This window comes from Chiloscyllium punctatum, chromosome 19, assembly GCF_047496795.1.
Source record: "Chiloscyllium punctatum isolate Juve2018m chromosome 19, sChiPun1.3, whole genome shotgun sequence".
NCBI classification, from domain to species: Eukaryota; Metazoa; Chordata; class Chondrichthyes; order Orectolobiformes; family Hemiscylliidae; genus Chiloscyllium; species Chiloscyllium punctatum.
The window spans coordinates 80,947,568-80,974,596 of NC_092757.1; the positions used below are offsets into that span (position 1 = coordinate 80,947,568).

The window sequence follows — 27,029 nt, forward strand, 5'->3', positions numbered from 1 at the left end:
GTTATAGTCCCAACAGGTTTATTTGAAATTGCAAGCTTCTGAAGTGCTACCACTTCATCAGCTGAAGTGAAGAGAAGCCACATGGGCACAGAATTTATAATCGGAGAGATCAAAAGATCATAGAGATGGTGTGAAGAGTGTTGACAAGCTAAATAACAAGTCTCTGCAGATGATCAAGAGTGTCAGACAATGTGAGTAAAGTGTTAACAGTTGAATAACAAGTGAAAGGATAATGTATCATCTGATTAATTGAGGCAGACCTGGATACTACTATCACACGTGGGAATGCCACCCACCACGTGCATGGCAGATTCTCATGTGACTCAGCCTTCGTTGCCTACCTCATAGGCCGCAGGCAAGGACGCCCAGAGGCATGGTATATTGGCGAGACCATGCATATGCTATGACAACGAACGAATGGACACTGCACAACAATTGCTGGGGAGGAATGTTCCCTCTCAGTCGGGGAACACTTCAGCAGACAAGGACATTCCGCCTTCAATCTTCTGGTAAGCATCCTCCGAGATATGCAACAACGCAGAATTGCCGTGCAGAAACTGATAGCCAAACTCTACCCATGAAAACTGCCTCAACCATGCTCTTGCTACATGTGACCCCACCACACTTCTGTATTAGTAAATTCTTCTGATTTTGTCCACCCCAGCCCAACACCTCCACATCAAACTTCATAACATTCGGACTTGGGTCAATAAATGACAAATACTATTTGGACCATGGAGATTCCGGACAATGCCCAGGTCCAGCAAAAGAAGTTTTCTCCACCTCTTGCCTTTGAGTAATATTACCAACTCTGAATTTCCAGCACATTTAAGAGTTTGGGGTGTTTACCTTTAACCAGAAATAAACATAACATAAGAGCAAGAGTAGGCCATTCAGCCCCTCAAGCCTATCTTACTATTCTATAAGAGTGTGGCTGAACTGCTATGAATTCCTCCTAGCTCTCCACTCTTTGACATTTCAAAGATGTATCTACCTATGCATTAAATATTTCCAGTCATCTAGCCTGTGCAACTCTGAGGTAGAGAATTTGCTCAACCATCCACAAAAAAAACACTGATCACAAGCAGAGACAGACAAGGAATTCTCTGGCAAATAACTTGCTTCCTGACTTTTCAAAGCCTTTCTGCCAAAGCACGATTGTAAAGGAATGCTCTCCATTTGTCTGAAGCAGGGCAATTCTGACAACAGTCCAAAAGACCAATGTCCTCTACTAAGGTAAGTAACCCTGTTGATTGGCACCTCATTCACCACCAGCATGAAGTAGCAGCAATGTGTACCACCTGCACTATACACTGCGGAAACTCACCAAGGCTCCTGCCACAACACCTTTCTAAGTCATGGCCTGTACCACCTCAAAGAATGAAAGCAACAGGCGTATGGGAACTGCCGATTCCTTCCACGACCCATACCATCCTGACATGGAAATACAATAATTCCTTCATTGCTGGGTCAATGTCCTGGACTTTATTGGCTGTAAAGTGTTTTGGGACATCCTGGGGTCATTTACAATTTATTATACATCTGAGTCTTTTTAAAAAGCTAACAGTTGCTAGATAAGATAATTCAGTATGCTGCAAAGTGAAAATAGAATCTGTTATACTTTATAATAAAAATCTCAGAAATTTATGGGAGAGTTTGTTTTATCTCTGCATAGCTGGTTGTGAGCTAACATTGTCTGAACTGACCATAAGATCAACAATGTGTTCCTCACAAACATCTACTTTAACACTACCTCTAGCTTCACAGTGTGGGTGTGGGGGTGGGTGTGCGTGGGGGGAGAGCGAGGGAGAACGTGTGGTTTTACAAAGGAATGCATCTAGAAACCGCACAAATGCCTCTGAGCTGCAAAAAGAATTATTCTTTTTAATTTGGTTCTGGCAGAAAACCTTCACCTTGGAGCTACGATTATTCCAGCAGTCAAAAGCAATTTCTGGATTAAGGCTCAGCAATAGAATATAGTCTAAATTTAAAAATGGATTAAATATGCGAAGTTCCAAGTGAATTAGCAGTGCTATGAAGAGGAATATAAAATTTAAATTCCATGAAACCTTTTTGCTCACCGACCAATAAATTTCTTATGAAGCACAGTGGCTGTTTTATTCAGTTAAACAGCAACAAAAATACAAATTATTGTTGTTGAGTCCAGCAATAGATGGGCAACAGAGATCACCCACATTTTATGCTGGGCTGATTCTCGATCAGACCCTCCCAGTGGGATCTCTGTAAATTGAGTGCTGTTGGGCTGAATTTCTGATTTTGGGGGCCAAGGTTGGGTTTGTTATCACAACCTAGCTTGGCTGTTTTAAAGCCCTCCCACCACCCATCCACACTCGTTCTCTTATGAGTTGCTTGCTCTGGCATTACTCAATCTATTTAAATGCTGCCAGATTATTATTAACCTTCGGTACAGTCACTGGGCACAGTGTAAAGTAGAATCTTCCATGGCTATTCAGTCCTGTGGTAGAAAACATAAAAATACTTCCACTAATGTGTGGGGCTTTGGGTTACGTTAGAGAACAGCTGGGCAATACTGTAAGTCTGTACTTCATCCTGAATGAGCCATTAGGATCATCAAACTATTCTGTAGAAGATTTAGCACTAACACAGCTGTATCCATCTCCCTTTGCTTTCATGCTCTTCCTCCCCACACCAACCCCCTTCCAAAAAGGTATGAAAAATCCATCATACTTCTATTGGGGTAGTAAAACAGACATTTTATCTGACTCCAGAGTGTGCTTTTCCTGCTCTGTCTCCAAGCAACAAAGACTGTCATTATGGCCTTTCAGAAAGTGCTGGCATTACTGGAGCTGTCAGACTCCGTCTTTGAGTAAGCCTGGCACTGTGTACACACATCATTAAACAACTGTGAAGAGTCATATTTCTGGCGATCTACTTGCTGGTAAACAGGGCCTCAGTGGCACTGAAACTGCTCCAGCTTTTCTACGGTTTAATATTATTGACAATTTTTCTGACAACACACAGATCTGAGGCTGTTGATCTAGTGTAGTAAGAGATGTTCAAGATGAGAGGGGAAAGATTTAAAAGGGACCTCAGGACCAACTTTTTCATGCAGAGGGTGATGCGTGTATGGAGTTAGCTGCCAGAGGAAGTGGTAGAGGTGGGTACAGTAACACCATTTTAAAAGGCATCTGTTTGTGAGTATGAAGGGTTTAGATGGAAATGGGCGAAATGCTGGCAAATGGGACTTAGTCAGTTTAGGAATGAATGAGTTGGACCAAAGGGTCTGTTTCCGTGCTGTATGAGTCAACGTGTTGTTCTGGAATGTGTCGCCAATTGCTTGGGTTACACCTGAGTGAGCAAATCAAATAATCACTTGTGAAATTGTGAAACTTTCTTTTATCCTGGTCTTCCAACATAATTTTTGTATTTATGTTTTTGCCAATAGGAATTTAGAAGGTCTAAAGTTTTTGAAGTGTTGACCATACCAAACTGCAGGTAGCCCAAACAGATTTATGTGATTACAGGTTTCAATATATAATAGACAATTTCAATCTAAAAGTGTCCAACTGAACTCAATAGACATTAAATCCCCCTTTTCCCTCTCAGAAATATTAAGAATTCAGGAAAACAAGACCCCAGCAACTAAGCAATTGGGATAGGATTTGTCAGTTCTCTGACCTGGAAGCATCCTCTGTTGAGATCGCACAGAGAGCACGAGACCAGCTCAGCCAATCTCGCCCTACTGCAGTCACCCGTTCCTCACATCTGGTGTCTCACCCCCCCGCCTCTGGTTAATACACTAAACACAATGAATTCATTGTGGAGTGCAATGAAGCTTGTTTAAAGACTGTACAAACACAAGGTCTTCCGCGATAAAGTCTTCTAATGAAACTGTTTGTGATACAGAAGTGCACAGGTAGCATTCCTAAGACTGTTCTGCCATTGGAGGGTTGAGCTGGCAGCATCCACACAGTAGGTTTTGTTTATTCCAAATTATTTAACTTCACTGTTGCTAGTGGAAAACTAGTAGGGTCCAACCTCAAATTGTTATTTTTCCCTTGGCCCAGATTTCAACTCCTATTTGTCAAAATAAACAAAATATCAGTTCATCGCCCAACAGCACCAGTGACAAATCCACCAAAGCATTCGCTCTGTATTTCCCCTTGCTCCAGCTGACCGAGGTCCAATGGGAGAAGGATTGCAAATAAACCTCTACACTGCCTGTGAGGAATACACTGAGAACACACAAAGTACATTTCTTTTTACAATAACGAGGTGTTCTGGCTTATGAAGCGAGTGCCACACCAATTGCCTGACTTGCCAGATGAAACCAATTATCATTCTGTTCTCCCAGATTGATAAACATAATTGCTGTTGCTCTCCTTTGGTGCCTGCTCCCATTCCCTTTAATTGAAGAGTAATTTGGTTTGGGTTGTATAACAGCAAATAGCTATTGAACAGTATTGATCAAAGGGTGAATTCAAATTCTGAACTGTGACATCCATGACAGAAAGACACTAGCAGATGTAGACAATCAAGTCTATTCTGCCACTCAGTGAGATCATGGTTGATCTAATAATCCTCAATTCCATTTTGCCCATAACTCTTGATTTCCTTACTAATTAAAATTGTTTTAGATTAGATTAGATTACTTACAGTGTGGAAACAGGCCCTTCGGCCCAACAAGTCCACACCGCCCCGCCGAAGCGCAACCCACCCATACCGCTACATTTACCCCTTACCTAACACTATGGGCAATTTAGCATGGCCAATTCACCTGGCCTGCACATCTTTGGACTGTGGGAGGAAACCGGAGCACCCGGAGGAAACCCACGCAGACACGGGGAGAATGTGCAAACTCCACACAGTCAGTCACCTGAGGCAGGAATTGAACCCAGGTCTCTGGCGCTGTGAGGCAGCAGTGCTAACCACTCTGCCACCGTGCCGCCCACTTCTATCTCAGCTTCTACCTCAGCCTTGAATATGCTTAATGACCCAGTTTAACAGCTTTCTGCAATAGAGTTCCAAAGAGTCATTACCCTTACATTAAAAAAATCCTCATCTGTCTTAAATGAGTGATCACTTACTCAGCTTATATCCTCTGATCCTAGACTCTCCCACAAGGGAACATAACCTCTCCACATCTACACTGCCAAGGGAGGGTAACCTCTCTGCATCTACACTGTCAAGGGAGGGTAACCTCTCTGCATCTACACTGTCAAGGGAGGGTAACCTCTCCACATCTACACTGTCAAGGGAGGGTAACCTCTCCACATCTACACTGCCAAGGGAGGGTAACCTCTCCACATCTACACTGCCAAGGGAGGGTAACCTCTCCACATCTACACTGCCAAGGGAACGTAACCTCTCCACATCTCCTCTGCCAAGGGAACGTAACCTCTCCACATCTACACTGCCAAGGGAGGGTAACCTCTCCACATCTACACTGCCAAGGGAACGTAACCTCTCCACATCTACACTGCCAAGGGAACGTAACCTCTCCACATCTACACTGCCAAGGGAGGGTAACCTCTCCACATCTACTCTGCCAAGGGAGCATAACCTCTCCACATCTACACTGCCAAGGGAACGTAACCTCTCCACATCTACACTGCCAAGGGAGGGTAACCTCTCCACATCTACACTGCCAAGGGAGGGTAACCTCTCCACATCTACTCTGCCAAGGGAACGTAACCTCTCCACATCTACACTGCCAAGGGAGGGTAACCTCTCCACATCTACTCTGCCAAGGGAACGTAACCTCTCCACATCTACACTGCCAAGGGAACGTAACCTCTCCACATCTACACTGTCAAGGGAGAGTAACCTCTCCACATCTACACTGTCAAGGGAGGGTAACCTCTCCACATCTACACTGTCAAGGGAACGTAACCTCTCCACATCTACTCTGCCAAGGGAACGTAACCTCTCCACATCTACACTGCCAAGGGAGGGTAACCTCTCCACATCTACACTGCCAAGGGAACGTAACCTCTCCACATCTACACTGCCAAGGGAGGGTAACCTCTCCACATCTACACTGCCAAGGGAACGTAACCTCTCCACATCTACACTGCCAAGGGAACGTAACCTCTCCACATCTACACTGCCAAGGGAGGGTAACCTCTCCACATCTACACTGCCAAGGGAGGGTAACCTCTCCACATCTACACTGCCAAGGGAGGGTAACCTCTCCACATCTACACTGCCAAGGGAGGGTAACCTCTCCACATCTACACTGTCAAGGGAACGTAACCTCTCCACATCTACACTGCCAAGGGAGGGTAACCTCTCCACATCTACACTGTCAAGGGAGAGTAACCTCTCCACATCTACACTGCCAAGGGAACGTAACCTCTCCACATCTACACTGCCAAGGGAGGGTAACCTCTCCACATCTACACTGTCAAGGGAACGTAACCTCTCCACATCTACACTGTCAAGGGAGGGTAACCTCTCCACATCTACACTGCCACAAGGGAGCATAACCTCTCCACATCTACTCTGCCAAGGGAGGGTAACCTCTCCACATCTACACTGCCAAGGGAGGGTAACATCTCCACATCTACACTGCCAAGGGAGGGTAACCTCTCCACATCTACACTGCCAAGGGAACGTAACATCTCGACACCTTCTCCCACAAAGGAACGTAACCTCTCCACATCTGTGGAAAAGGAAATGGAAGATATAGACTTTAGGGAAATAGATGGTGACATCTTTGCAAAATGTCCATATTACAGAGGAGGAAGTGCCGGATGTGTTGAAATGGGTAAAGATGGATAAATTCCCAGGACCTGATCAGGTGTACCTGAGAACTCTGTGGGAAGCTAGAGAAGTGATTGCTGGGACTCTTGCTGAGATATTTGTATCATTGATAGTCACAGGTGAGGTGCCGGAAGACTGGAGGTTGGCAAATGTGGTGCCATTGCTTAAGAAGGGTGAATAAGGACAAGCCAGGGAACTATAGACCAGTGAGCCTGACCTCGGTGGTGGGCAAGTTGTTGGAGGGAATCTTGAGGGACAGGATGTACATGTATTTGGAAAAGCAAGCACTGATCAGGGATAGTCAACATGGTTTTGTGCATGGGAAATCATGTCTCACAAACTTGATTGAGTTTTTTGAAAAAGTAACAAAGAGGATTGATGAGAGCACAATGGTAGATGGGATCTATATGGACTTCAGTAAGGCGTTCAACAACGTTCTCCATGGGAGACTGATTAACAAGGTTCGATCTCATGGAATACAGGGAGAACTCGTCATTTGGATACAGAATTGGCTCAAAGGTAGAAGACAGAGGGTGGTGGTGGTGGAGGGTTGTTTTTCAGACTGGAGGCCTGTGACCAGTGGAGTGCCACAAGGGTCAGTGCTGGGACTTCTACTTTTTGTCATTCACATCAATGATTTGGATGTGAGCATAAGAGGTACAGTTAGTAAGTTTGCAGATGACACCAAAATTGGAGGCGTAGTGGACAGCAAAGAGGGTTACCTCAGATTACAACAGGATCTTGACCAGATGGGCCAATGGGCTGAGAAGTGGCAGATGGAGTTTAATTCAGATAAATGTGAGGTGCTGCATCTTGGGAAAGCAAATCTTAGCAGGACTTGTACACTTAATGGTAAGGTCCTAGGTTGTGTTGCTGAACAAAGAGACCTTGGAGTGCAGGTTCATAGTTCCTTGAAAGTGGAGTTGCAGGTAGATAGGATAGTGAAGAAGGCGTTTGGTATGCTTTCTTTTATTGGTCAGAGTATTGAATACAGGAGTTGGGAGGTCATGTTGCGGCTGTACAGGACATTAGTTAGGCCACTGTTGGAATATTGCGTGCAATTCTGGTCTCCTTCCTATGGGAAAGATGTTGTGAGACTTGAAAGGGTTCAGAAAAGATTTACAAGGATGTTGCCAGGGTTGGAGGATTTGATGTATAGGGAGAAGCTGAATAGGCTGGGGCTGTTTTCCCTGGAGCGTTGGAGGCTGCGGAGTAACCTTATCAAGGTTTACAAAATTATGAGGGGCACGGATAGGATAAATAGGCAAAGTCTTTTCCCTGGGGTCAGGGTGCCCAGAACTAGACGGCATAGGTTTAGGGTGAGAGGGGAAAGATATAAAAGAGACCTAAGGGGCAGCTTTTTCACACAGAGGCTGGTACGGGTATGGAATGAGCTGCCAGAGGAAGTGGTGGAGGCTGGTACAATTGCAACATTTAAGAGGAACTTGGATGGGTATATGAATAGGAAGGGTTATGAGGGATATGGGCCGGGTGCTGGCAGATGGGACTAGATTGGATTGGGATATCTGGTCGGCATGGACAGGTTGGATCGAAGTCATTTATAAATATTGTTAATAACTATGGCCCCAAGCACTGACTCCTGTGGCACTCCACTAGTTGCATGTTGCCGTCCCGAAATGCCCCCTTTATATCAACTCTGTTTTTTATTAGCTAGCCAGTCCTCCGCCTCTGCTGATGTACTACCTCCAACATAATGGGTTCCCGTTTTATTAAAAGTAGCCTCACATGCAGAATCATATTGAAGGTCTTTTAAATATATTAAATCTACTGGTTCCCCTTTATCAATCCTGCATGTTATGTCCTCAAAGAACTATAATATATTTGTCAGGCTTGGTATCGCTTTCATTGAGAAACAGAGGAAGAATGGCTGTCAATGTATTCACACTGAGATGAGGAAGTTTTATTTCTTTAAGTCTGTGGGGGTAGCATGTTGAGCTACTGAGCTGTGTCTGAATCATAGTTGAGCTTTGGTCATGAAGAATCCTTCATGTGCAATCCCTTGTTAAACATGTCAGTAAAATTAACCTCTGCCTCCAGAGGTATGCGTACTCATAAATGATCACATACTCTTAGAAATAAGGTGGCCAAAAGTATGGAACAGGAGTGGAGGCAAGGACCTATTAGAAGGCGTTCATATTACCACCAGCTCAGTGATCTCCACAGTAAAGGGCTAAATCTTCACTGCACTCATGGACACAAGAGTTGGAGGATCCCTAACCACCTTTTGCTAGCCAAGATACTCCTTAGGTGTGAGCAATGCCTCAATAATATAACATACATCCTTCTTGGGATGCAGAAAGAGACTTCTTAACTTTGACATAGGAGCCTTGTAACCAGGTCTTGCACCTAAAATGAGTCAGTCACACATATGACAGCTGGAAGTGCAAATATGACATTACGGATGTGAACGTGGCGTATTTACAGTGATGCTACATAAGTGCAATTGGTGTATTTTTTCTATTTGTCCTGCTACTAGGTGCAGTACCAGGAATCATAGGTGGGGGTGGGGGTGGGGGAAGGGAGCCTGCTGTGTAGTAGAACCTGTTTGTGGCCAGAGTCCAGATAAACTGAGAGAATCCTGCCCAGATGCAGGCGCACCTTCAACTGCGATTTCTACAGGGTTTGAGAGCACAGGCAGGGTGGAGCTGGAAGGGGAACCTCAAACATCCTGCGAGGAGACCTCGAGGGGGATTGCTCCTCCAACTGAGTACCGACTGGCAACACTCTGCCCTCTGAGAGAAAGGGGCACCTGGTATGAGGTCAAGGTCCCTCACATCTCTCTTGCTGTGGAGTAGCTGCTGATCACCAAGGACCAAGGCATTGGCTGGCAAAAATCACTGGCAGCTGCTGAGTATTCTACTAGACTGAGAATGAATGACAGCCACTGACCTGTCCACATGGACAACCAAAAACACAGATGCCATTGTATTGATAACATTAGCTGACTCGTCCAACCTTCAGTTGACTGAGAGTCTCCAACAACCCTGTCTGCTGGCCCTGTGACCATCTGTCAATTTGCACAAAGTTATGAATGGCTGACACCACGTGCTCCTGTCCTGTCTGGGGATGAACAGGATCCTGGTCTCTCTCAGTCCTCCAAGGGCCAGGGGCTGAGGCCTTGCCTCCTTGCCCAGCTGTGGAGACACGGCAATGATGTGCTCATGAGAGTGCACTCCCAAATCTAATCTGGATGGATACCCCCTGGAGGTGAAAGTCTCTGAGCTGGTGGAGGATGCAGGAGAAGGCTTTTTCGGTGTGTGTCCTTTGAGGAATCTGTGGCCACTTCTTCAGGGGGTTGGGGGAGGAGCTGATAATTAGCCTCTTCAGAGTAGAAGTTGTATGGATGACATTGGTACCTGCAGCATGAAGAGAGACCATTGCTACAAGAGTAAAGGTAGATGTTTCAGTATCATAAGTAGGTGTTCACAGTGGAGTTGATGCAGGAGCACAGCACAATGAAGATTACTTGGTTTGTTTCAACACTGAGGTCACAGCAACATCCCCAGTGATCACAGCCCTCTCCAGCCATTTTGAGGATCTTCTCCATAGCGAGCATGATGACACAAATAACACCCATTAACCCCCCCCCAGCCCATCTTGGCCCTCTCTACCTGGTTATGCAACACTTCCTCCTAAGACCAAATGAAGGATTGAGGGCGGTGAAAGTGCTGGAAGAACTGTTAGACATGGAGTAGGAGCAGAAGTGGTGACGTGTCCTGAGTAAGTACGTAGGACATGCAGAGGGCAGGAAGGGATGTTAGTTTGAGGCGATGGGTGGGTGAGAGCCACTGAGTGGAGATGTTGCACAAAGCAGTGAGTGTTGTAGACCACTGACCTTGGTTGGAGGTGTGTGCAGCAGTGAGTGTGACATAACAGAGAGTTGATGATGGCACTTCACCTTGTGAAGTGCGGGTTACTCACCTTCTCATGGCACTGCTGGGCATTCTGTTTGGTCTATGAAATGTTATTAACCCAAAGACTGCCAACTGGGTCCAGGCTTGCATGTGGGTTGGGTGCCTTCCTTGATGGCCCACAGGGAAAGGATTGCCCCTCTTCTCTGCCACCCCATCTATCATCACTTCCAAGTCCCTTTCTCCAAAACAAGGTGTTAATGTCGCTTCCTGGGACATCTTGGAGGACAGAAATGTTGGGACAACAGCAGACAATGAAATGTCGTTCCAGATTTGCAGCATTTTAAAGTGGTTAATTGTAACTGTTATCTAATAATGAACAATTTAGTCAACACAGATAAATGATACTTACAACATTTGTTAAAAGTAAGTTTAATCTCAGATAGTAAATACACATATGTTTACAAGATTACACACTCTTCACAGAATGAAGAAGAATGCAAAATCTCACAATTACGTGCAAGGTCTGCCTATTTCTGGAAAATGTCCAGGCTTTGTGAAAGAAGGAAACGTGGGAGGTCCCCAGTGGCTCAGCATAGGCATGTGGAGGTTTTATAGTATGTTTGTAACATCCTCTATGTAAATAGAGGTCTGTGTTTTGTTTGTTTAAATAGTTTGAAGCTCCTGCTGATGGAATCAGCTGCCAAAGGATGCCAAGTAGTGAGAGCAGCAGAGATCTGTGCTCGCCATTTCACTTTCTCTCTCTCTCACACACACACACACACACACACACACACACACACACACACACACACACTCTCACTGATCGCCATGGCTTCATGGCTTGGACACAGATTGCTTTGTAGATAATGCTTGATCCATTGATCAATCAAACAGATTTTGATTACATGAGAGGGTTAGAAAGGAATTTTCCGAACTGTTTTTCTCTTACAGACCTTAGGCTTTTTCCTTCCACAAGGGGATTTTGTGTTTGGAGGGAGGTTTGGAGTTATATATGAGGGAAGGTGGGAGTATTTAGATAGGAAGATGCTGCTACTGCTGCTATTATAGTGGAGGGCTGGCTTGCAGCATGGTTAGTACTGCTGCGTCACAGCACCAAGGACACACGTTCAATTCCAGCCTTGGGTGACTGTGTGGAGTTTACATATTCTCCATGTGTCTGTGTAGGTTTCCTCCGGGTGCTCTGGTTTCCTCCAACAGTCCAAAGATGTGCAGGTTAGGTAGATTGGCTATGCTTAAATTGATCATAGTGTCCAGGGATGTGCAGGCCAGATGGTTTAGCCATGGGAAATGCAGGGTTACAGGTAGGGGTAGGATGCTCTTTGGAATGTCAGTGTGGACTCGATGGGCCAAATGGCCTGCTCCCACACTGTAGTGATTGTATAATAAGCCAGCTGATCTTTTCTTATCTGTCAATTTCTTCTGTTGGAAATGATTTTTCCAATTATTCTCAGGGGAGATAAATGCAGTATGAATGATGGGAAATCAATGGCAAGGTTTCAATTCACTGACCAAAGTCAGACAACTCCAAAAAACTAGCTCTTGAATGGAACTGATCAAAATCCAAGATTAACCCCTAGGTCCACTCAAATATCAGCTCGATGCAGTGATAGTACTCTTTGAACCAGAGCTTCCTGGATTTCAGCATGTGTTGTAGCTGAAATTGTAAATCCAACATGGATGGAGGGTTGCAGTGCTCGAGGATGCCACTACACAAAGACCCTGCCTGGTTGTCACATTGAATGTGGGAACAATCCCACAGCTCCCTTTCACAGAACAGACCTTGTTCTGGCCAACATTTACTCTAAACAGATTCACAGTTCAGTTAACAGAATTGGTCTCTGTTTGCTTACATAACATTTGTGACTGCATATCACATGAAATCTGCTGTGTAAGATACTTTGAGGATGTGCGCTGCTATATAGACACATGTTCTTTCTTAGGAATAGCATGGAGTGTGACATATAAAAAAGGTGAGAGAAAATATGTGTGCTTCCTAAGAGGCTTTCAAAACATTGATCTGTTCAAACAATGTTCCAATTCACTTTGCAAGTAAAATACAGTGTCTTTGGGATGAGCAATTCAAAATTCAATAGCCAGTAAAAGCAATGACAAGGAGTGACAGAAGAGTTCTAATGTCCTCCGATGTATGGGTGTCACGTTATTATGTTAAGGGTAGCCACAAACCAAGAGCTTATTGTTTTAAATTACAGTCACTACAATCAGAAAATTAAAATGTACCAGTTTAATAGGAAGCACCTATTTCAGAGTGGGAGCTCAAGTAGGCTGCCACTCTATCGAAACAAAATACCTGGATGCTGGAAACATGAAATAAAAACAGGAAGTGTGAGCGAAACTTAGCAGGTCTGATAGAATCTGAGGACAGAGAAACAGAGTAAGAGTCCAGAAGAGTCCAACTGGACTCGATCCTCTAACATTGTTTCTCTCCCCACAGATGCGGCCAGACTTGCTCAGTTTCTCTAGCACCTTTCTGTTTTTTCTGTCGGGAGTCTGAAATTAAAATTTCACAACACTCGTGATGATTATGGAAAGTTGGCCCCAAGGTGTTTTAGAATGGGAGGTGATCTCATTGAGTCACAGAATTGTTACAGTGCGGATGGGGGCCATTTGGCCTATCATTGTTTGTACTGGCACTCAGCAAGATTCTGAAGGAGTCAATAGAAGCAGAGATACTAGGAGTTTATTTGCCCTTGCCAGGAAATTTAGAATACTGAGGCACAGTCTGAGGATAAAGGGCTGATCATTTAGGACTAAGAGTGAAGCAAAATTTCTTCAATCATACAGTAGTGAATCTTTGGAATTCCCTAGCTGCACATTCCATTATTAAATACATTTAAGGCTAAGAGAGACTGGTTTACAATCTCTTGGGGAATCAAGGGATATGGGGAGCAGGTGGGAAAACAGATTTCAGACAAAAGACCAGCTATGATAGTATTGAATGGTAGGGTTGCCACAAGGGACAAAATGGTTAACTCCTGCTCCTATTTCCTATGCATCATCAAACAGAAAACTGTAGTAAAAGCTGTCAAAGTTTAACCTAACCTTAAATGTACTGTTTTTAAAAAAAGTGAAATCAAAGAGGGTTTTGTATGCAGTGTTGCCACTCCCTCCTACACACAACCACATCATTTATAAATCCACATTAGCCCCTTTAAAAATGCAAAAACTACTCTTTGGCATTCTCTTACAGCATACTAAAATTAGACACATTAGACAGGATTGAAAAATTGAAAGCAGAGAAAGATTGGGTTGAGTCCAGTGTTGCTCGATGGAGTTGACAGTTCCTTCTCAGGAGTGAAATAGGTTTGAGGCTTGTGCCCCATGTCTTCCGGCTCTGATCAAACAAAACACTCACATATAATTCAGCATGAAAAATGATAGTCTCATCAAGAGAGGCAAGAATGAATGGTTGGGTGCAATTATGGATGGAAATGTGTGGTGAAGGGTTGCTTATCTTCAAAACGCAGCGTCATTGAATATTTTTAACATAGGGTGGGCAGGCAAGGGAATCAAAGATCATTGGTGTCAGGTCCAAGGGTGTGGACAGGGCTCTGTCAATAGTCAGGGTCCAGCTCCCTTGGGTGGGCCCCAGTGTACCGTGGGTCAGGGTCTCGGGACCTTGTTCAGGAGCAGCACCCGGTAATATGATGGGGTGGACTTAGGCAGAGAATGCGAAATTCAGAACCCAAACTAATGAGTTGAGACCCTATTTGAATGGTGGGGCAGGTTTGAAGGGCCGAACGGCCTTACTATAGGTTAGCATGCTCATCCCATCTCAAAGACTCAAACCACTTCCTACAGGTCGAACTTGACCTGAAAGAGCCGGATACAAAGTCAAGGCGAAATAAGCCTGAAATCCAACTCCCTCACTTTAACAAGTTTCAAACTTCAACCTTGACCATTACCCCCACCTTCCACCCTCCGACTACAGTGAAGACGATGCGGTTTGTGTACACATTAGAACACACCCCACATTCTCCTCCCGTTGGCAGATTTCCACACCACCACACACACAGACATACCCGACCTGGGTTTATAAATATTCCATCCTGACACCACATTGGCCTTTTAAAATAAAGTCATGTTACAGTGAGCAGGCGCCTGTTAAATTGTGCGAAGGTAAAGGGGCGGTCCAGCCAGCAGCACACAACGAGCCATTCAGATGACTTTGCAAAGTTTGTTCTGGGTTGGTCCTAAATTCAAACTTCAATTCCTTCTGCCTCCTCCCCTCGCCCCGCCTCACACATGATCCCGAGCTCCAACCAATGTGCCGACTTGTAGGCGTTCCCTTCAACCTCTCTCTCTCTAATCAGCAGCTTTGCAGAAACAATGAAATCTTTGAGCGGGCAGGAGTTTTGACTTTGGTGAGGTTTCAGCATTTACATACCAGCATTCAGGTCTGCGTGTGGGAGAGAGAGACAGGCATACACACAGACTGACAGGGCAGAGTACCTTAGCAATTAATAGTTGAATTCCAGGTTACTTTGTAAAACTTTATTATTATATAAAGAATTGCAGGCCATTGGACATTTACTCTATCACAGTATTTTGTGAGGTTTACAGGTTTTGCAGGTTTTTAAATTTAAAACACATATTTATACACACAGCGTATACGAGAGGTGTGTTTGGGTGCGAGATTATCGGAAAGCAGCGATGGTGGGTAGCCTGAGCCTACAGGAGGTGTCTGGTCCCCTCGTGGAGCCCAAACGGCTGGGCGAGCGGGTCTTGGATAGTCCCGACTCCGGGCTTCCCCCCAGCCCCAGTCCCACGCCCAGCGTCTGGCTGCCGTCCCCGGGAGCTGCAGAGAACCGGCTGCTGGAGCAGGAAGACGCCGGTTTCCCGCTCAGAAGAGGACCGTCTCTACAAACGGTGGGTATAAACAGTGAACACCGGGTTGTGCAGGGAGATGGTACAGATTCCAGCAGCGGCACTCCTTCCTCTCTCCACCGTGTTTAACTGAGGGGCTGGTACTGCAGGTTGAAAATTCATTTGCAAGGATTTTTCCCCAAATGCTGATTGATGGCTTCATTATTAACGTTAATACAACTGAGTGGAGTTAAAGCAAAGGCTGCTGAACCGGTTTCATTATATAAATGTCATTATTCTTGAGAAAATAATCTTGAAGTCGTGAACAAGGTGGATGTACCGTAGATTTAACATTTTTCAAAAATAAGCGGAGACTTAAATATTTTGTGAGAGCTGTTTGATCAGATTTTAGGAGGTGCTGTACCTTTATTTAAAACGCCTTTCCTCAATTTCGTTGTGGTTTGTGTGGATGGGGGATAGTTGGTGCCCATTGTGAGTGAAGTTTAAATGAAGAGTATGTTTTGAGGGAAGTACCATGGAACGAGCCTTGCCGAGTTCGTTGTTTTGAGGGGGTCGGTGTATCTCGGAGGGGGTCGCTGATTACTTTTCCTATCGTGGAGTTTGTAAACTTCTTGCATTAGGCAATAGGCAGCTGGAAGGACGGCTGCGCGTTAAAAAAAATCTCTGGGCGAGCCGGCTGTAGCCTTTTGCAAAGGTGGTCACAGCATAGTTTCAATGTCAGAAGAGACTTTGTGTGTCTGTGGTGGGGGGTAGGGGTTTGCCTGTAATATGGGCTGGTGGATAATGACAGGCGCTGCTGTGGGTTACTGCTCCTGGGTGCGGTGGGTGTGTGCGTTATATTTCGCCAGCAGCACACGTGTCACTTGCCAATTTATCAATGCAATGGATCTTGTCTCGAATGTTAATCATCACGTCAAACCGTGGCTGAATTAGAAATCTAGGCGGTTGATGGTAAACGGCACCGTTTTGAGCCGCACCGTGAATGTTCGTGACTCAGTTGGTCACTGGGGAGTTGCACCGTGCTGTTCGTGCTTCTGTCAGTCATGAGTCTGTGATTTGCTTTCACCTCCTGGCCCCCCTCCCTTGTGAAACAGCCGCCCTCACTGACCTCGCAGAAACTGTGCGCTGGAGATCAGAGTCGAGGGTATGGTGCTGGAAAAGCACAGCCAGTCAGGCAGCATCCGAGGGGCAGGAGAGTCGACGTTTCAGGCAAAAGCCCTCCTTCACCGACCTGTCTGTTTCAAACCGGTGGACTCCGGCTTTCTGGTCTCTGAGACTGAGAGCAGCAGCTGAAACTGTTGATTTGAAAGATCTCCCATTATTCTGATCCATAATGAGAGCCAGCATGTCAAGATAAGTTTGCCATACTCCTCACCAGACCAGAGGGCTGGTCTCTGGGAGAAACGGACAACTGATGGTGGTTTGACCAGAAGGGCACATGCCTTGAGAAGGAGACTCCTTTTGTGGTGACCTCAGCGATGTGAGGTTTGAACCCCCACACTTTTTTTTTGTCATCACTCTACCTCACAAACCAGCGAGGCGAAAGTGAGGACTGCAGATGCTGGAGGTCAGAGTCAAGATTAGTTGGGGGTGGGGGAAGACATGGAGTTAGTTTCCCTGGGAGCTGGTTTGTGAAGATTAGGGTGGTGCTGGAAAAGCACAGATCAGGCAGCATCCGACAAGCAGGAAAATCGATCTTTCAGGCAGGAGCCCTTCATCAGGGATTTTCCAGCACCATGCTAATCTTCACAAACCAGCTACCTCTAACTCCACTCCACGCCCCCCCCCCCTTACCAAATCATGCTAAGAGCCAACATGAGAACAACTCCGGTTCTGCTGATCTACATTATGATGCTACTTACCATTCTGCTTTCAAAATGCCAATTTTCCCTGGACAATGGCTGCTATGGGCAAAGCTGATTTGGTTTTTTTGAGGCAAGAGTCTCAATGTATTGAGGGCTTTTTTTGATTTTTATTTTTACTGTGTCCTAATGCCTTGGTGTCCCTGCTGGAGGCTCAGCACCCAAAGTGTTGCTTGCTCATCTTTCAGTCTGTTTGTAACAGTTCCGGCCAGTTTGGGGAGGTTCGGAGTGGAGCAGCGATTAATAAAGTGCAGTCTCCGTTTGTCTCTTGTCCAGCTCAGATTGAGTTGGTTGAAAATACCCCACCTGACTTTTTTTTCTAAAGACCTGAAAATGTTTAACCAGTCTGAATCCATTGTCAGGTGCAGAAATTCACCAAAGATCCTCAGACAGCACCTTCCCAATCCATGACCACTTCCACCTAGAAGGACAAGGGCAGCAGATACATAGGGATACCACCACCTGCAAGTTCCCCTCCAACCACCTGACTTGGAAATATACTGCCGTTCCTTCAGTTGTTGGGTCAAAATCCTGGAATTGTCTTCCTACCGGCATTGTGGGTCAGCGTCCAGCAATTCAAGAAGGCAGCTCATCACTACCTTCTCAAGGGCAACTAGGGATGGGCTATCAATGCTGGTCCAGCCAGCGATGCTCAAGTCCCACAAATGAAAAAAAGAATTTCCGAGTGCATCTTGACCTCCAGTGTAGTCACTCTTCCTGAGAATCTGAGAAATCAGATGAGGAATGGGGCATTCAGAACTCGAGCCTGCCCTGCTATTCGACAAGATCATGGCTGATCTTCCCTAGGCCACAACTGTCTCTCCACAGCCCAAACTCCTCAACATTTCAAATAAACTATCCACCAGCTCTTTAAACAGTACCATTGCTCTAGTCTCCACAACCTTCTGGTTAGAAAATTCCAAATAACTGTTACCCTGAGAGATGAAATTCCTTTACATCGCAGTTTTAAATGAGTATCCCTTTATTTTGTAACTACATTCCCCCCCCGTTCAAGATTTGCCGCCACCATTGGAAACATCTTTCCAATCTCTACCCTGTCAAGCCCTCTCAGAATCTTGTATGTTTTAAAACAATCATCCTTAATCCTTTTAAATGTTATCTGGTTTCTCGCTGCTGTGGAGAATGGAGGAATTTACACGCTCTCTTTGAAGGGTGATCCTCTGCAGTAGGATAGAACACTTTTGCTGAGTATGTGGTAATGTTGATGCACTGACTTGGAAATTTGCAATTTTCAGGTTGTGACATCTTACATAATGTCCTTTTTCGTGGATGAAATTATTTTTACCCAGAGATCTCGTAACAGGAATCTGAGATTTTTGGAAACTATCCATTTCTACCATGGAGTATGAGCAGTAACCCCTCACCATACCCCTAGGAGGGGCTCTTGGCTGATCTTATGGGAATGTTTTGTGCAGAATAGAGGTTGCTTGGTTAAAGACTTTTTTTTTTACTTTCTGCTTCCCCCATTCAAAAATAAGAGATTTAAGATCTCTTCAGTTTCAGTCAACTGGTGGACACAAGCTGTTGATTTCTTCAAAGGCTCCATTTAACGTACATGCTTACTAATATAGGTGTCAATAGGAAACTCTCTGGATCTGAATTTGTTATTGGGACACTGATTAGGTAAATGCTAATGTCTTGAATTGTGTATTTTAAGTCTTTGAACTCAATGATAAGTCAACAATCTGACTTCTTCCATCCCACCACCACCACCTGATATTGCCATCTTCCCAACTAAGAGTCAGTTGTTGCTGTGTTATGTTGCACTGTTGTCAGCAGCTTCCCAAGTATCTGGTTCAAGTGGGCCTTTTCAGAGGGCTGGGACAGTGAGATTTGGTGGTCAATTGATGTAAGGCTGTCGTAGCTAAACCCAATCCATACCTCAACTAGAATCACTGGATAGTGATAGTAAGCAAGGGACCTAGTTTTTTCTCCTTTTTGCCTCAGCTGAAAGATTTGATCAAATTGTAATACCTGACCACTGTCCTTGCTTATTACCAACTGGAAATTAAATTTTTCACTTTAGGTTAATGTAATCTGTCATGATCATAGAGTTATTGCAGCATAGAGGAAATTAATCTCATCCATCCATGCTGAAACTTGGTGTCTCAATGCTGTAGATGTTGTTCTTATGTCACTGGAAAGGTATTTTGCAAACAGAATTCATATGCACATTGTCCATGTTTCAACTTAAACAACAGTTAATCTGATTAATTTCTCAAGGCATCAATCGATCTGGTTTAAACATAAACATAAATATAAATTTGAATATAAATATAAAAACTGCCAGTCATCATCTAACTGCATTCTCCATGGAAACAACTCTATCGATCAGAGTCCACTTACTAACCAAACAGCACTCTTGTACAGTTGGTGCCCTGTGCATTAATATTCTTGTAAATGTCTTGAGTGCAATATTACAACCTTTGACAAATTGCCTATTTTGTCAGCAGCGCAATTTGAGAGTACTACAGTGCTGGCCTCCAGTCCTATGTCAAGCCCTCCCTCTCCTTGTGTTTTAAGAAACTTCTTTAAAATCTACCTCCTTGAACACACTGTACTAATGTCTCTTCTTTTGTCAAGCTTCATGTATAACGTTCGTGTGAAGCACCTTGCGACAATTTGCTATGTTGCAAGCCTGGGTTGTGCTATTTCTCCCTCCCTTCATGTGGCCAAGATAAAATGATGCACAATACTTTTGCATTCGACTGATGAACCAGGAGCCAGCCTCATACCCATTGAAAACAGACAGAAGTTTTTGTATGTGTTTTGGTACCTTTGTGGAAAACAGTGAATCAAGGGCATGCTTCCTGAGTGTATCTGAAATAAAAGCCATTTAGATACAGAACTGGCTCAAAGGTAGAAGACAGAGGGTTGCGGTGGGGGGTTGCTTTTCAGACTGGAGGCCTGTGACCAGTGGAGTGCCACAAGGATCGGTGCTGGGTCCTCTACTTTTCGTCATTTATATAAATGATTTGGATGCGAGCATAAGAGGTACAGTTAGTAAGTTTGCAGATGACACCAAACTTGGAGGTGTAGTAGACAGTGATGAAGGTTACCTCCGATTACAACAGGACCTTGACCAGATGGGCCAATGCGCTGAGAAGTGGCAGATGGAGTTTAATTCGGGTAAATGTGAGGTGCTGCATTTTGGGAAAGTAGATCTTAGCAGGACTTGTACACTTAATGGTAAGTTCCTAGGGAGTATTGCTCAACAAAGAGACCTTGGAGTGATAGGATAGTGAAGAAGGCGTTTGGTATGCTTTCCTTTATTGGTCAGAGTATTGAGTACCGGAGTTGGGAGGTTATGTTGGGTCTGTACAGGACATTGGTTAGGCCACTGTTGGAATATTGCATGCAGTTCTGGTCTCCTTCCTATGGGAAAGATGTTGTGAAACTTGAAAGGGTTCAGAAAAGATTTACAAGGATGTTGCCAGGGTTGGAGGATTTGAGCTATAGGGAGAGGCTGAACTGGCTGGGGCTGTTTTCCCTGGAGTGTCGGAGGCTGAAGAGTGACCTTATAGAGGTTTACAAAATTGAGGGGCATGGATAGGATAAATAGATGAAGTCCTTTCCCTGGTGTCAGGGAGTCCAGAACTAGAGGGCATAGGTTGAGGGTGAGAGGGGAAAGATATAAAAGAGACCTAAGGGCCAACGTTTTCACATAGGGTGGTATATGTGTAGAAAGGGCTGCCAGAGGAAGTGGTGGAGGCTGGTACAATTGCAACATTTAAGAGGTATTCGGATGGGTATATGAATAGGAAGGGTTTGGAGGGATATGGGCTGGGTGCTGGCAGGTGGGACTAGATTGGATTGGGACATCTGGTCGGCATGGACAGGTTGGACCGAAGGGTCTCTTTCCATACTGTACATCTGACTGTTTATATTATATAAGAAATTAGATCTTTTAAAATAGAATGTGCTGTACCAGACTTAAACCAGAGTTAGGGTCTGCAATATTTTGTTATTCTCCAGAACTAAGCAAATGGAAGAATTACCTGGCTGTCCAACTGCAAACAAAAAAAAGCTGAGACTGGATTGTTTATTTGGATCTGAATATTGACTGTGGCAGCAACCAGAATGTAAAATAACAGCCAGTGAATTGCTATGAAAGTGTAACTTCTATGACTAAGAGGGAGGCTCGATCTCAGCTTTCGTCATATCCTTCCAGTATCTACAAATGCCCCCTTTCCCTAGTTTTTGGGAAATAGGAATTTGAATATTTACTTTGTTTGATCGCCTGTATTTGATCTAAATTGGGTTCAGATCTCTTGGCGACGTGACCCGGATAGAAAAATCGATTTGGTGTTTGTTCACTGTATCCACAAAGCACTGGGAGGGGACTGGCTGACTGTCCAGCACCTGATGTCCCTCGTGATCGTGATCCAAGTGTTGGGTATCACTTGGATGCCACAAGTCAGCAGCAGGACATTGGGTTGCAGCCCAGTCTATTTTTAATTTAATTTGTTCTTTTTCCTTTTAGGGCAGAGCTCCCCCATCTCCCCAACCACTACTGCCACCCCACCTTTTAATAAAATCCTGGCAATCCTTGTCCCTTGTTGACATTTCCTTCATGTGTAATCTAAATGGGTTGCATATTGAGAGATATTGGGACAGAATGGATAAGATGGGTGGTATTGCTCATTCTCTCGCACTGAATCTATAAAGGGGAAGAGAAATTCTGCCACTCTTTGTGAAGACCCACTTACCTAATTTTAACACCGTTTAAACACAATTGATTGTAAGTATGTTGTTTGGAATTTTGTCAAAACCCTGTGGTGTTGCTGTAGTATGAGCCATGTTGATTACAGTCAGACTTTGCTTCAATCTACTTCACTTTATTTCTACTTTGTTTCACAGACCTGTCTCTATCCCAGCGTTCTGTGGGCTATTTTGAATTTTGTTGAACTAGATCCATTGGTTCATACACTCCCACAAAGTCACGATTGTTCAACTCTGAGGAACAGTCTTTCTGCCTGTTGAAACTTTTCTGTGTAGCTTTATTTTTAATCCTCCCACACAGTCTTGAAAATGTTGCTTTTAAACTTGCTGAACAGATTTGCCTTTTAAAAATTGTTGTCAAATACTTTATAAAGGTTTAGGAACACTCCCTGTGTAGTGGAATGCAAACGCCCAGGTATTTAAAGAGGGTGGAGATGTTTTGCCATTTCTTTGTAAGAGAGATTCCAGCTTTGATCAAAAGTGATAATATTCTGCCAGTCTCGATCTGTTCACTGGCAGTGGAATTTAAGTTCTAATTGCTCAGCCCTGCCAATGTTCAATTTTGTCTGAGTAATTGTGAATCTTATTTGAGTGGTAAAGGTTACCTCTAACAGATAAAAATCAAAGGGATGATTGAGAAACAAATCTTGCATGTGAATACAACACTTGCCACAATCTCAGAATTGAAGGATTTAGTCATTCCATCATTGCAGATTGTCATTTAGTCCATTTGGTTAATACTGGCTCTCTGCCTGGGATCTTACACATCCATCTAGGAAAGTAAACAAAAGGTGGCACTTCTGACAGACTAGCACTCCGTCAGTGCTCCTTGGAATGTCATCTTGGTTTTGCAATCTAGAGTGGGAACTTGAACCCACAAGTTTCTGACTCAGAGGGAAATGTGTTAACAACAAGGCCACAGTTCACTCCCAAAGAGAGAAAAGAGTATTAAATGTTGGTTAAGTCTTGCCAGTTTCGGTAACTGATACAACAGGACAGGAGAAACTTGTTGAAAAAAAAGTAGTACACCAGATTTAGTAAGTTGAGTTGTCTTAACAAGGAAGTTGCTTGTATAGTATTTATTGATTCCAAGAGGTAATCTTGCTGTTTCAACTGACCATTTTGCTGTCATTGAATTGATTGTGAAATATGTTACCTTCGTGCAAATAACCTTGCTGGGGTGGCTCTTTGGTATCATTCCAGACTGTGCTAGTCTGTTGGGAACAATCCAGCAACTTGGAATACAGGGAATCTTTGTATATAATTTCTAATATTCCAGTTTTATAGAGCCCACTTGCCCTGCAAATTAGACTTATTAATTTAGTGAGTAATGCCGAGTGTTTCTTGATGCCCACACCACAAGTGCGTGCCCCCCGCGCCCCCCCCCCCCCCCCCCCCCCCAAACCCATTCCTTTTTAAATGAATAGGATTGTGGAAGGTAATTTTGTTTTTCTTTGACTTTCCAATTTATTTCTGGGTTAGTTTAGAGGCAAGCTTACATATAGACGGTGTTTCCATGCTGTATGACTCTTTGGTCTAGCCAGTCCATGCTGAGCATAATCCCAAACTAAACTAAACCCACCTGTCTGCTCCTGGCCCAGATCCCTCCAAATCTTTCCTATTCATGTGTCTATCCAAATGTCTTTTAAACATTAATTGTACCTGCATCCACCACTTCCTCAGGAAGCTCATTCCACACATGAACCACCCTCTAAAATAATTTGCCTCTTAGTCTTTTTAAAATCTCTCTCCTCGCACCTTAGAACTCTGGCCCCTCCTCTCATTATTGTATAAACTTCTATCAGGTCACCTCTCCACCTCCTGTGCTCCAGTGAAAAAAGTCCCAGACTATCCAGCCTTTCTTTATAACTCAAACCTTCCATACCCAGCAACATCCTGGTAAAACTCTTCTGAACTCCCTTCAGCTTGATAATATCCTTGCGATAACTGGGTGACCAGAACTGGACACTTTATTCTAGGAGCGGCCTCATCAGTGTACTGTACAACCTCAACATGACTTCCCAATTCTGACTGAACAATGAAGTGTGCCAAACATCTTTCTAACCACCCTGTCTATATGTATTGGAAACTTCAAAGAATTATATACCTGCACGCCTAGGTCCCTCTAACACTACCCAAGGCCTACCATTAATTGTATAAGCCCTACCTTTGTTTGTTTGCCCAAAATGCAATACCTCGCATTTATCCAGATTGAACTCCATCTGCCATTCCTCAGCCCATTGATCCATTTGATCAAGATCTTCTTGCAATCTTAGAAAACCTTCTTCATTATTTACTGTCACCAATTTTGATGTCATCTGCAACCTTACTAACCGTGCCTTCTGTATCTTCATCAAAATTATTTATACAAATGACAAACATAAGAGGACCCAGAACCGATCCTTGTGGAACACTGGTCACAGGCCTCCTGTCTAAAAAGCAATTTTTCCACCATTACACATGTGTTGTTAAGCCAATTATATATCTAATTGGCAAGCTCACCCTGAATCCCTTGTGACCCAACTTTACTAATTAGACTACCACATGGAACCTTATCAATGGCTTCACTAAAATCCAAATACACAACGTCTACTACCCTGTCATCAGCAATCTTTTTGGTAACTTTCTGAAAACTCCAAGTTTGTGGGACACGATTTTCCTTGCACAAAACCATGCTATCCCTAATTTGTTATTGCCCCTCTAAATGTCCATAAATTCTATCTTTTGTAATCATTTCCAATAATTTTCTCAACTGAAGTCAGGTTTGCAGGTCTATAGTTTCCCAGTTTCTCGTTAAACCTTCCTTAAGCAAAGGTACAACATTAGCCACCCTCCAGTCATCAGGCACCTCACCCGTAGTTATAGATGATGCAAATATTTCTGCAAGGTGTCTTAATTTCCTTCCTTTCTTCCCACAATGTTCTGGGATTCCTTAGATCTGGTCCCAGAGATTTATTCACCTTTATATTCTCTAAGACCTCCCAAACTACCTCTTCTGTACTATGAATGATTTTTAAAACATCGTTTATTTATCTGCATTCTCTAGCCTCCCATTTCTTTCTTTGTGTAGTAAAAACTGACATGAAATATCCACTTAGTATCTCTCCCATCTCCTGGGGTTCAACATCAAGATGATGACCTTGATCTTGAAGAGACCTTACCCTCTCTCTAGTTACCATCTTGCTTTTGAAGTGTTTGTAGAATATCTTTGGATTGTCCTTAACCTTATCTGCCAATGCTCTCTCCTCTTTGCCCCTACATTCTTTATAATGGAGAGATTCTATTGAACCAAGCTGTCTATATCTAATAAGATTCTTTTATTCCTGCCTAGAGCCTCCATATCTTTATTCAACCATTGCTCTTTAAGCTTACCAGCCTTACCCTTCACTCTAGCAGAAACATAATGTCTCTGAACTCATCATTACACTCTTGAACGCCAACCACTTGTCAGACGTCCTTTTACCTGCAAACAGTACACTCCAATCAACTTTTGAAAGTTCTTGTCTTACTAAAATTTGTCTCATTCCAATTAAAAACATTAACTTTAATGGAAGACTTTTCCTTTTCCATAACTATTTTGAAACTAATAGAATTATGATCTGAGTCATAAATTTGAAAATTCAAGCTTAGCTCAAGACTTCAGCCCATGTTTTTGGTTAATATCCTGTTATAGGGCTGAGACATTATTCTCTGGAATGGGCTTTAAACCAAGGTCTTGCATATTCACCCGGGACAAAGGTTCAGAGAAGAGCAAAACTGGTTGATCATCATTTTGCTTTTTTTTTGGGAGATTGCCATTTGTAACTTCCCTCCCTGTTTCACAAATAATGAAAATGCTTTTGAGGAGCAGTCACAAATTATTGGCTGTACTCCTGTTCTGTGACCCAAGGTGTAGAGATGCCACTCCAATTGCTTGGCAGATGATGGTGGCTTTTACTTAACTTTCAAAGGATGATGCAATAATTAAGACACTGTCAGTCAGCAGGACATGCCAAATATCAATTCATCCTGCCTCTCTGAAGCACGGTGTATTTTAGCATCAAAAGTCACTATATACAATTGAAGGTTGTAAAACACTCCTGTAATTTTGGCCAACTTCAAACATTCAAAACGCTAAGGAAGGGTTATTGGACCTGAAGTGTTAACTCTGCTTTCCCTCCATAGATGCTGCCAGACCTGAATTTTTTCCAGCAATTTTTGTTTTTCAGATTTCCAACATCTGTAGTTCTTTGGTTTTTCTTTACATTTTCAAACCTTCAAAACCTACCAAACATGTTAAGATGGGAGGGCTGGTAGCTGCTGAACCCCAAGCCTTTGAGCACTCAAATAGAAATCAAAACCTCACTTGGAAGCTGAGTGTTTTCTAATTTTTAAATGCATGTATTTTTTCATTACTTTCTTACTGATTCCGTTTCTGACTGAGGACTGACATGGTCCACTGGATTCTGAGCTATGGAAGCCATGCATCAAGGTTAAAACAGTCTCCAGTTTATTTCCCCTACCCTTGATAGGGGGAAGTCTAATTCCCCTTCTGCAGCAAGATGTGACCGTAATCCAGGACACCAGTTATAAGTTTTGAAACAGTGTCTGCTGATGGTGCTCTCAATTATTGCAGTTTTTGAGTTGGGACTGCAAAGGACCTGACGTCTTGAACGTTTTGAGGCTGATCTCGACGCCTGGACTTGCCCTTCTTTTCTCTCAGCATTTCCTTTTTGTAAATAAAAACAAATTCTGAATGCGAATGGCCCAGACTGTTCGGCCTCAACAGGGAGGGACCACAGCAGGAACCAAACGCAATGGGTGGTGATGGTGTTGCAATGTTGCTTAAAAGGAATCCCATTTGAATTATTTGCCTAGAGCTAGGTGACAGTCCTCCAAATATCTATGCAACGTTTAGACAAAATGGAGCAGATGCAGGTACTGTTTTATGCCTGTG

General features: G+C 43.8%; 1 protein-coding gene across 2 annotated transcripts in view; it reads left to right on the forward strand.

Moving 5' to 3' along the window:
- The first annotated feature begins 402 nt into the window (after window positions 1-402).
- rflnb (refilin B) overlaps window positions 403-27,029 on the forward strand; it is a 43,007-nt gene continuing 16,380 nt past the window's right edge. Inside the window, exons 1-2 of one of the 2 annotated variants that reach the window (XM_072589819.1) lie at window positions 403-509; window positions 15,269-15,530. In XM_072589819.1, coding sequence (XP_072445920.1) covers window positions 418-509; window positions 15,269-15,530 — 354 coding nt within the window. In that variant the 5' untranslated portion in view covers window positions 403-417. Of the gene's footprint in view, window positions 510-14,912; window positions 15,026-15,268; window positions 15,531-27,029 lie in introns of those variants that run through there. The other variant, XM_072589820.1, reaches the window with a different exon arrangement.